The following is an 11345-nucleotide window of genomic DNA, read 5'->3' as shown; positions in this document are numbered from 1 at the left end:
GTGTTTAATATAAACCAATTTTACCCTATACACCCCAACAACTCAAATAATTAGTTTAAGTTTATGAATACTGAAAATATATTTATAAGGCTAACAAACGTAACATGACGTTATAATTTCAAATTTATTCAAATATACAAACTTTAACGTTGATTTGTTATTTTTTCTGTTAAGGTACTCTTTTTTTGATTTATTATTTTGATTTATTACTTTTATGTTATTTATCCAATATAAAGTCAAATTCATATTTCAAATTTCGCTCAATATCTTTTTTTAAACTCATGTAAAGTAAATGAAACGGAATTATGCAACAAGAGCTAGTGTAATTTGCAAAGTTATTACGAAAAAGAGTAAGAGACAATAAGACATAATTATGTTAACTTTTGCGCACCAACCATATGGCATTTGCCTTAATGCCGGTGGAATCCCACCATTCCTTGATGTTGTTGTTCTCCGGTTTCTCCGAGGATCAAGGCACCTTCGATTCTTATTGGATCATTTTATTGTATTACACACTTTCCTAATTTCCCCCTTTTTTTTACAACCAAGCACACGCAAGTGACAACTTCAATACTTTCACTTATTTTATTCAAAAAATAAACCTTATTATAAAATAATACTCTCTCCTTCACTTTTAATTATTCATTAAAATGAATTGAAATGAATAATTAATATTGTACATGTAAAGAATTTTTTTTTTAATTACTAAAAGTAACAATATATGCTAAAAGTAACAATTAAAAGAAAAAAGATAAGGTATATATATATATATATATTCTTGTGTCTTGTGTCTATAGTATATCTTTATTTATTATCTCGGCTCCCCTTTGAAAGTCGTGAAATCATCTGATTTAGGGCTTTCCATTTGCGATCAATCGGCGATTTTGAACTGATCTCTCTTCGACTCAGGTCACGATTCTCCAGTGATTTGTTCGATTAACCTCCCGAATTGTACATATATGGGCGGCGGTGATACTAGTGCTGCGGCGAAAGAGGATAACGCTAATAATGCCACCGGCGGCGATCAAAAAGTTGTTACGATTAACGTCCGATGTTCCAACGGCTCAAAATTCTCCGTTCAGGTGACTCTAGAATCCAGTGTTGGAACCTTCAAGTCCACCCTTGCTCAGCACTCCGACATTCCTGCCGAGCAGCAGAGATTGATCTATAAAGGCCGGATCTTAAAGGACGAACAAACCCTAGAAAGCTACGGTAATATTATTAATTATCCCTCATTTATTTGATTTTGATACACGGAGGTCATTGATTGCTGCTGCTTAGTTGAGATATCACATAGTTAAAAAAATCCCTTTTAATTAGGCAATTTTATCCGTCATGGGGATTGGTGACATGCTATATTGATTTTGGTTATTGGTTTTCTGTTAAGATTTAATTGCAACATGAATAAAGTTCTCCTGGTTAAAAAGATTGATATTTGGGGGTTTATCTACCAATGGTAAGAAAGATGAAGTCCTTTGCTAACGAGTTCAGTTAGAAAGCTGTGTTTCTCTCCTTTTGCTTATCAAAAATAAAAAAAAGGAAAAAAAGGAGAGAAAGAGCTGTGCTTGGTCACTATTAATTGTCCAGTCTTGAATAGAGTGCAAAAACACACCAGCTGTTAGCCAAAGTGGAGAATGGATTGTTGTTTCGAATTGGAAATAACGGGGGATGTGTGGATGCATTGACAAGTGAATAATGGATATGGAGACACTTTTTAGAATGAGTAATGGATTAAGTACGAATCTGTATGCTACTATTACCTTGTTGGCTATCTGAGAAATTGAGGGGATAAATTAGGTTGATGAACTAAATGTGACTTTTGGGAAGTTTCATAGATAAATGGGCCTAAATGTTGACAGTAAATCAGTGAAAAGTATATTAGCTGATCAATAATCTTATTATTGAAATGAAGCTTTCAGTAAATCTCCTCTCTTTTCTTGCTTTTCAAAAATTAAAGATACGATGGATGATTTTGATTGTAAATTTGTATGTAAACGTTTTCACAAAGTAGGACCTCTACTTAATGCTTTCTCCATTTAAATGATGCAGACTTCAGATCATATGATTGAGCATTATTTCTCCTAAACAGGTGTAAGAAGGGATAATATTATAGATTGGCAAGCTATTGTCTAAATAAGAGAAAGGTCTCATGTGTTAACTTGGCATGCAGACCCTAGATCATGGTTGAGAGTCGTGTTGAAGGCCACATGTTGAGATAATTGTACTTTACAGAAACAAGTGGTGCCCATGGCTAAGTAGTGACTTCTAAAAGATCAGAACAGACAAGAAAGAGGGTATTGAAAATGTATAACACGGGGGCTTGTGGATAAATATGGTTCCACTTCTCAACGAGTGGGAACAAATGGAGTATCTTCTCCCCTGCCCTAGCATTAGTTAACCTCTAATGTTGCATTGTATTTTACATGATTATATTCTCTCTCTGTTAAATATGTTTTTGGCGTGTTATCAGGCTGTTAAAGTGATAATCTTTGATGTCTTGCTGATCTTATTTATGTTATTGATAGGTCTTGAGGCAGATCACACTGTTCATTTAGTTCGAGGTTTTGCTCCAGCTGCTTCTGCTAATACTGCAAGTGCAACCAATACTGGAAATCCAAATACTAATCAGAATGCACCCCCTGATGCCGCCCCAAATGTAGGCGGACCATTTGCTGGATCAGGCCTTGGGGCTTCACTGTTTCCTGGTCTTGGAAGTGGCGGCGGCGGCGGTGGTTTATTTGGAGCTGGCCTTCCTGATTTTGAGCAGGTCCAGCAGCAGTTGACTCAAAACCCCAACATGATGAGAGATATCCTGAACATGCCTCTCGTTCAGAATATGATGAATAACCCAGAAATCATCCGTAACATGATCATGAACAATCCTCAAATGCGAGAGATCATGGATCGTAATCCAGAGCTTGCTCACGTACTCAATGATCCTGCTACTCTTCGCCAGACAATGGAGGCTGCACGGAACCCTGAGCTTATGCGTGAGATGATGCGCAATACTGACAGGGCAATGAGCAATATTGAATCTTCTCCCGAGGGATTTAACATGCTGAGGCGCATGTATGAAAATGTCCAAGAGCCTTTCCTAAATGCAACAACTATGGCTGGAGATGCAAGAAATGATGTGGGCTCGAACCCGTTTGCAGCTCTTTTGGGAGCCCAGGGTGCGGGGCAAGGCAGAGACCAGTCTACAAATCCTCCAACTACTGGTTCTGAGACCACTGCTAACACACCTGCTCCAAATACCAATCCACTTCCTAATCCTTGGGCTTCTGCTGGCAGTAAGCTACTATCATTTCTTATCCTTTGATTGTACAAGCTTTACGTGCTTTAGACATGCTTAATTACTTCATGTATTCTTTTTTTTTTTGGGATAACGATGGTCTCCGGGTTAGCTTGCGTGTACCTCGAATGTTCCTCCAAATACCTGCTAACTCCCACTGGTACATGTACTGGGTAACTCTGCCCCCCCAAGGCTAAGGCTTAGACTTAGACAGATCGGAAAAACTCACCTCGTGTTTTTTTGTCTCCGCTGGGCTCACCTCTTCTTTGATTGAATTCAGATTCTCTTACTATAGGCAGTGACTTCTCTTCTCTTCTTTTTGTTCTGCTGCAAGAAGTTTCTACTTGGCTGCTATGATTGGCTGTGAACGACTTGTGAAATGTGTGTTTTGAATTTATACTCACCAGGGGAAGCATTGCACACTACAAATAAAATGTTCAAGTCTCATAAGCTTCTCATGTTTGAGTGCAAGAATTTTCATCCTCCATATTGTATGCATAATTCTATGTTACAGTTAGGAACCTTGAGCAGGCGGTATTTAGGCATCAGAGTATTTCATAATGTCTTCTTCTTGGATAGATACACTAGATGATTGTGCTTTTGTTATTATGTTTTGTTTTTATTGTTCTTTTTCTTGCTTTGACTTTTTGCAGCTGGAGCTGGCCAAACTAATACCACTGCTAGGTCAAATGCTGCTGGGGAAACTAGGGCACCACCACCGCCTGCTGGCTTAGGTGGGCTTGCTCTCCCAGATCTTGAGCGAATGCTGGGTGGCATGCAAGGTGGTATGCCAGATGCTGCTTCACTAAATCAGATGATGCAGAACCCAGCCGTCTCGCAGATGATGCAGTCTCTGCTCTCAAATCCTCAATACATGAACCAGGTATAATTTGTCTTGACTTGAAGCTTGTTTGCAGTCATCAAATTTATGTCTTTATTTCTCTTCTATTTGTCATGAAAAGCTTCATGTCAAATTCTCATTCATTAGTATCTTGGTGTTCAGATTCTTGGGCTCAACCCACAGCTAAGGAACATGCTTGATTCCAACTCCCAGCTACGAGAAATGATGCAAAACCCTGAATTTATTCGGCAGTTGACTTCGCCTGAAACAATGCAGGTAAACCATTTCTGGTTGTTGCCTGGGTCTTGCTTTACTGAATGTGGTGCATTGGATGTATTGAATATAATGTATGGGTGACTTGATTACTAACAGATGTGCTTTTCACTAATTTATCCTCATTACCTATTGTGGATGAGACGAGCGTGTACATCGACATGTCTAATTGAAACGATGCTAACAGACTGTTGGTGGAAGGAAGTCATAAGCTAACTATGCGGATCAAAGGAAAAGTGGAAAAAAATCGATATAATGCGTTTCGTATTTTTTTCTTTTAATTGGGAAATTCTTGATCCACTATTTTATCTCTCAAAATCACTGAATTTTTCCCATTTCCCATAACAACAAAACTAAGCTGTGACAAAATTCAGTTTCCTTAAAGGGAAGTTTACATATTGGACAGAACTTGCAGTGCGTTAGTCGTTCCATTTCCTATAAAGTAAAATTTAAGCTGTGACAATGACTTCAGATATTAGACAAAATTCTTATGTGTTATCTGTAGAACTATATTTTAACTCATAAAATTTCGTTTTCTCATTTTAATTAATTCACCAATTAATTAAAGCATATATTTTTTAATCGTAACAACAGTTCTCTTTTAGATACAATGCATGTTCTCTTCTCATGTTCCAGAGTTTGTATATAATGGACACAAGAGTCATGCTTTCATCCAAATATAGAAATTTACGCATTTGTTCATTATACTAAGTTACCAACTACACTTTGAGATATCAAATCACTCAAGGCAATGAACACAGGGAGGCCTAGTTTCATCCAAATATTGAAATTTACGTGTTTGTTAATAAATCTAAGTTTTAATATCAACACAGTTAATGGACGTCACCCCGTGTTTGTTTGTGGAGGTGGCTTATAATATTTACCAAAACTTTAAGGTGGTAAAGTCTTAGTTAAATTAAAAAATGCTAAATATAGGGCAAAGTCCTAAACGTTAAGTTCTATCCAAGTCCAACATGGAATTATCTAGATGAGGGAACACTTTAGCTTTTAAAAGGTAAAAGGCCTGTTAACATGATGATGATATTTTTGTTGATTAACATTTGACTGTGGAGCTTTGTGCTTCTATAATAACATAGATACAGATTTTTGCATTGAGGTGGGTTTGGAGAGCAACTGTGAAACTAGGCTTTTTGATGCGTCTCAACAAAGAGCTGGACAAGTTATTTTCTCATGATATATTGATCCTTTGGTTAGTGATCTTAATGTGTATTTTGACTTCTGATGTTTGCTTCTTTCTAGCAACTTATGACTTTCCAGCAAGGGCTTTTGTCTCAACTTGGTCGACAACCAACGAACCAGTAAGTTGATACCTACCTTTTTATGCTCACTTGGCTGGAGTTCTGCATGCTTCATGATTTATGTAGAAGTTCTGCATATCTTTCTGAATTCCCATTAGCTAGTTAGCGATTCATGCATGCTCTTGGAATGAAAACTGGAAGATAACTGGACATATTCTCATATTTCAATTTCCCATGAGTGGAGAATCTTCTAAATTAGGAAGGAAGGAGGAGATGCTTTATTTGTTAATGTTTCAGATTTTCTTTATGGTGGTTGGATCATTTGGATAACTTTATGGTATTTCTGGCTCAGTCCTGATAATGATGTCTTTTTCCCCCTTGCAGACCGGGTCAGAATGCTGGAGGTGCAGGTAAAATTTTATGCCCTCGAATAATTCAAACCCGAACCCCTTATCTGCAATCTTAACTGTGGTTTAGGTTACTTCGATAAATAGTCAGCCTTTTAATCTTATCTAGGAGCCAATATATTTTGCTTACCTTTCTTTGTTTTGAAAGTTTGTATCAAAACTACAACTTTTTGTGCAAAAAGGGTCTACTAGGGGTTGGAACTTATGGAGTGGTTTAGTTTCTCACCACACCCCCGTCATATGATTTAATAATTGCCTTTCAAGGGAGTTTTAGTCCATCCCAACTAATATTTCTAGCCGGTTAGTTCGGTCTATTGGCTCAATATGGAATCTGAATATTTGATGTATTTGATCAGGTGCTGCTACTTTTTAGATTGAAACCGCATGTATATAATAGTCCTACTTTTGACCGATCCTCCTTTATCCCCTTGCAATAAACCAAATGATTTGGATTTTTGGACTTGGAGAAAAGTCACAATTTTTTCATCTTTGAGACACTGACATTTGAAATCTAGCCATACTGAGATATACTCAGCTTCAGTGACATCCTCTCTTATACACTTCATATAGGGAAATCAATGGTAAGTTCTGAACCTTGTTCTGGCTTCTTGGGATATCGTGTATAGTATGTTGGTAAAGGACAAGTACTATGCCATTTCTTTGCATTCATTGCTGTTTAGTCTGACTTACATCACTACTGTCCTTTTAATAATTGCAGCCCTCGACAACATGGGAATGGAAATGCTGATGAACATGTTTGGAGGGCTTGGGTCGGGAGGTTTGGGTGGTGTCCCCAACAGATCCAATGGTTAACTTTTTGTCTCTCTATTTGATCAAACTGTCTCCCAAATTTTTAACCTGCTCTCATCTTTCATGTTGATGTCTTGCTGTAGTGCCTCCGGAGGAATTATATGCCACTCAACTCGCGCAGTTACAAGATATGGGTTTCTTTGACACTCAAGAAAATATCAGGGCATTGGTTGCCACTGCGGGCAATGTTCATGCTGCAGTAGAGAGACTTCTTGGAAATCTTGGACAGTAATGGTTTATTATTCTGTCATATGACTAGCTTCTGATGGGGATAAGAAAGTTGGTTGACTTGGACTTGAGGAGCATCAAATCTTAGTTGGAAGGAGCATTGGGTTTTAGTTGGAAATATTTATTTGGAGTTGATTTTTTGGAAAGGACTCTCAACTGTTGTCTCCCATTCTCTTTTCCATCGGACTAAAAAAAAAGGAAATTGATGGAAAAACAAGAAGTTAGTTCCCTTGTACATACGATGCTAAAATTGGTCCTATAAATTGTTTGGTACGTTATAATTTGTATTTCACTTCTGTCTAGCATATCTTTTTCGAAATGCTAGGTCAAAGGAATTTGCTTGATGCTAAGTGGGCGTTTGGACATAAGAATTGTAAAATTCCAAAGTATGAGGAAATTTTTTTTAAGTGAAAATGGTATTTGAAATTTAGGACCCGTTTGACCATAGATTTTGCCAAAATAAACTTGGGTTTTATTTGGCAAAGACATGTTTGGCCAAATCCCAAAATCAACTCAATAGCTGGTTTTGGGCTAAAATATTACTATTATATTTTTTAAAATTTTTTCCAAATTTTTGTATTTTATAAAAGAGCCCACCATTTATTATTTTGTAATGATGTTGATTCGTCTTTTCGGTCATCTGCTAGTGTATTATGTAATTCATTATAAAAATGATAATTTTATATCAAATTTATTTATGTTCAGGACTATGGTTTGCGATAATATAATGAATGTTATTGATATATATCTTGGTTGGTTCCACCGTCATTTTGATTTTGCGTGTGCTTTTAAGTTGAATAAATTACCGGGCGTTTGTACATAAGAATTGTAAAATTTTAAAATAGGGGGAAAAAAAATTTCAAGTGAAAATGGTATTTGAAATTTAGAGTTGTGTTTGGACATGAATATAATTTTGGGTTGTTTTTGAAGTTTTGTGAGTGATTTGAGTGAAAATTTTGAAAAACAGCTTTTTGGAGTTTTTCAAATTTTTGAAAATTTCCAAAATGCATCTTCAAGTGAAAATTGGAAATTTTATGAACAAACACTGATTTTGAAAAAAAGTGAATTTTTTTTTAAAAAAGGAAAAAATTTCTTAGGTCCAAACGGGCTCTTAATATGAATTGCTTAAGCAATTGTGCATCAAGATTTTTTTGTATGCTATTTTTTAGTGTGTTGCTGGTCTTTCTGCTTTTAATTTTAATTAGTTACATTAGTTATTTTGCTCGGATTATGAAATTCCTTATATAGAAGAACTAGGGAATTTGCCGCGGTTATGATAAAACATCATTAAATTTAGATAAATTGTGAAAAAAGATAAATGGCTTTTAAAGTCAAAGAGATTGCCACATGAGCTTTTCCATTCCCTAGCGTACATATTGATAAAATCACTATATGGATACTCTTAGTAGAATTAGATCTGGGGGGGGGGGGGATTTTATATAATTCTAATATATGTATCTAAGGACTTTTTTTTTGGTTGCTATCATTAGATAGTAAATTTTTTATTTGTTGAACTTTCTTCTATTCAATTAAAAGAAAAAGAAACAAAGTAAAATAAACCAAAATAGGGGGGAAACATAAGTTTTTGTATTCGCTTTCCTTTTTTACATTATTTTTCTTTCATTATTCTTTTTTTTTCTAACTTTTTCTATTCATTAATTTCACTATATCATCTAAATGCCCTATTGCCGACTTCCTCTTTATCCTCTTTTATCCCTCTTTCCTATTCTACTTTGGTACTGCCTTTATTTTAACCTTTTCCTCTTCCTTTTTTCTTTCCTCTCCCTCTGTACGGTTAATCAAAAGATAACAAAGATAATGGAGTAAACTCGAGTAAAGTGACACAACCAATTTATAGAAAGAAAGAAGATATATAATTATTGACTTCTATACTACAACTCTGCATTATCTTCATCTACTACAATATATTTTGAACTGTACAAATAACAGGATAAAAATCATATTAAAAAAAAATCATTTAATTCATTTTTACTCAAAAATATGTAAATTATCTGATAAAGCTTATCATAAAATAAATCTAGACTTACTATTATTGATATAGTCCTTAACATTACCTATTAATTAGCAAATATGCTTACACAACAATTGATAGAGAAATTATAATACCTTGACAAACCTGCTTTCACTTTAAGAAAACTCATACTATTTAGATCAAAATAAGAAGTTACACTACTAGGTCCCCAAAGCAGAATGAAACAAAAAAGAAGAGAGCAATACTAGTTAAAAACCATAATAATCAGCCAAAATTAATACATCAATGAATGACCAAAAAATGAAATTGGGTAAATAAAATGACATCCACTAAATCAGAGAAATATACAGGAGAGAACAACAATAAATTTCTACCGATTTAAAAGAAAAAAAGCAATAGGGAGATTGGATGATAACTGTTGTGTCTTTCTATATCTCTCTCTCTCGAGAAATGATAGTTGGAGAATCGGAAAATAAGACATCTTTAAGGTAAGAAAGAGAAAATATAGGATCAAAACATGCAAAAAGAGGTAAACTTAACGGCTTCTCAATTATCAAAATGGAAGAAGAAGGCCTAACACATATTGGCCCCACTTGACACCAAAATCCATTTGAACACATTAAGTCATGTTTCATTAAACACTTTAACTACGTGATGGTTTGGATATAAAAATTATAAAATTCTAAAATAAGAGAAAAATATTTTTCAAGTGAAAATGGTATTTGAAATTTTATATTTCATTTCAACAGTACCATTTAAGCACAAAAAGCTTAAATGGCAAAATGATTGCAGTTCACGGCTCTTAGGCGCGTGACAGGATCTGATATCATATTTCCCCTTTTTTTTTATAACCCTTTTCTTCTAAAGTTCATCACCACCGTCCCTATTGCTACCACTCCTCTGCCACCATTCTCCTTCATCCCTTTCTCTCCTCCGCCGGCCTTTCCCTTCCTCCTCCACTATCTAGAAGCAAAATAGGTCGAAAACCTTTCAAATTTTGTAGGAATTTTGCTGGATTTAATAATAAAATAATCTATGTGTTGAAGCCTTTCCCAAAATAAAATGCTCAGAAAGAGAAGATTGTTGACCCCTCCATTTATATTGCTCTCTTTGGCGAACTTCAATGATGATTTTGGTTGACATCAGTTTAAAATTATTGTTCGGTTCTTCAAATATTTGAAGCATTAAGCAAAATTAGAAATTGCATATTATTACTGACAATATCAGTTAAAGATTAAAGCTGAAAATAAAAAGCTCTATGAACACCCGCTCGAATTTGAAGCTTTAAGTTTTGCATTGAAGAATTTGGAAGTTATCTTATTCTGTTTTCATTCCCACTTGATTTTTTTCTTCAATTTCATAGATGTGGGTTGGTTGATTTTGACCTATAGATGATTGATGTGGTTATTGGAGTTCCCAGTGCAATAAATGTGAGAAATGAGTTTGGCAATCAATGATGGAATTTTACAGCAAGGCCATAAAAATTTCTGATAATGTGATCGATAACTTAAGCAAAAAAAAAAAAGGTAAAAGAGAAAGAAAACGAAAAAAAGTCTTCTTCCATTTTTTATTTTTTTTCCCTTGCTGACTTGTCTTTTTTTTTTTTAGTAGTGGTGATTGTCAATAGCAAATAGAATTCACGCACTTAAGCTTGTTTAGAGTAGTCAAAAATGTGTTTAAGTGAAACAATTGAAATGTGATTGGAGTGTTTAAACACGTTTCGTTTAATGTAAACAAAATCCATGCCTTTTCAATGTAAACGTTTCGTTTTTTCTTAGTTAATTATTGAGATAATGGTTAAAATAGGAGAGAAATCTCAAAAAAATGTGAAAAAGGATAAATGACTATTCAAGCCAAAGAGATGTGCCACATCAACTTTTCCATTCCCTGCTTTATATATATATATATATATATATATATATATATATATATATATATATATATATATATATAGATGAGCTCGACTTGGTTTTAGGCATTTGATGTGTGCTCTGCATTGGTGTTTGGTTTAGTCTATCTGTATACCGAGAGAGAACACCTAGCTCTTGGTTTGTACCAGTGTAACTAAGTTCTACAGAAGGTGAGTCGGGTGAGCTGCCTAATTAATGAATAATCTATATATATATATATATATATATATATATATATATATATATATATATATATATAAAAAGAGAGAGATTATATTTGTCTAAGATATATTTAGATTATGTATAAGATTCATTAAACTACTTTTTTTTGA

The 11345-nt window shown here is 34.6% G+C and overlaps 1 protein-coding gene across 1 annotated transcript; it reads left to right on the top strand.

Moving 5' to 3' along the window:
• The first annotated feature begins 780 nt into the window (after positions 1-780).
• Positions 781-7524, top strand: LOC107831485 (ubiquitin domain-containing protein DSK2b-like). The gene is made up of 8 exons (XM_016659254.2): positions 781-1212; positions 2526-3290; positions 3946-4175; positions 4296-4409; positions 5667-5725; positions 6050-6075; positions 6791-6880; positions 6966-7524. The coding sequence occupies exons 1-8, from the start codon at positions 960-962 to the stop codon at positions 7112-7114; spliced, it is 1686 nt and encodes a 561-aa protein (XP_016514740.1). The 5' UTR covers positions 781-959; the 3' UTR covers positions 7115-7524.
• The last annotated feature ends 3821 nt before the right edge of the window (positions 7525-11345 follow it).

Source organism: Nicotiana tabacum, chromosome 17, assembly GCF_000715075.1.
Source record: "Nicotiana tabacum cultivar K326 chromosome 17, ASM71507v2, whole genome shotgun sequence".
Taxonomy (NCBI): Eukaryota; Viridiplantae; Streptophyta; class Magnoliopsida; order Solanales; family Solanaceae; genus Nicotiana; species Nicotiana tabacum.
The sequence above is the reverse complement of the archived record's forward strand: the minus strand, read 5'-3'. Positions and strand labels throughout refer to the sequence as shown.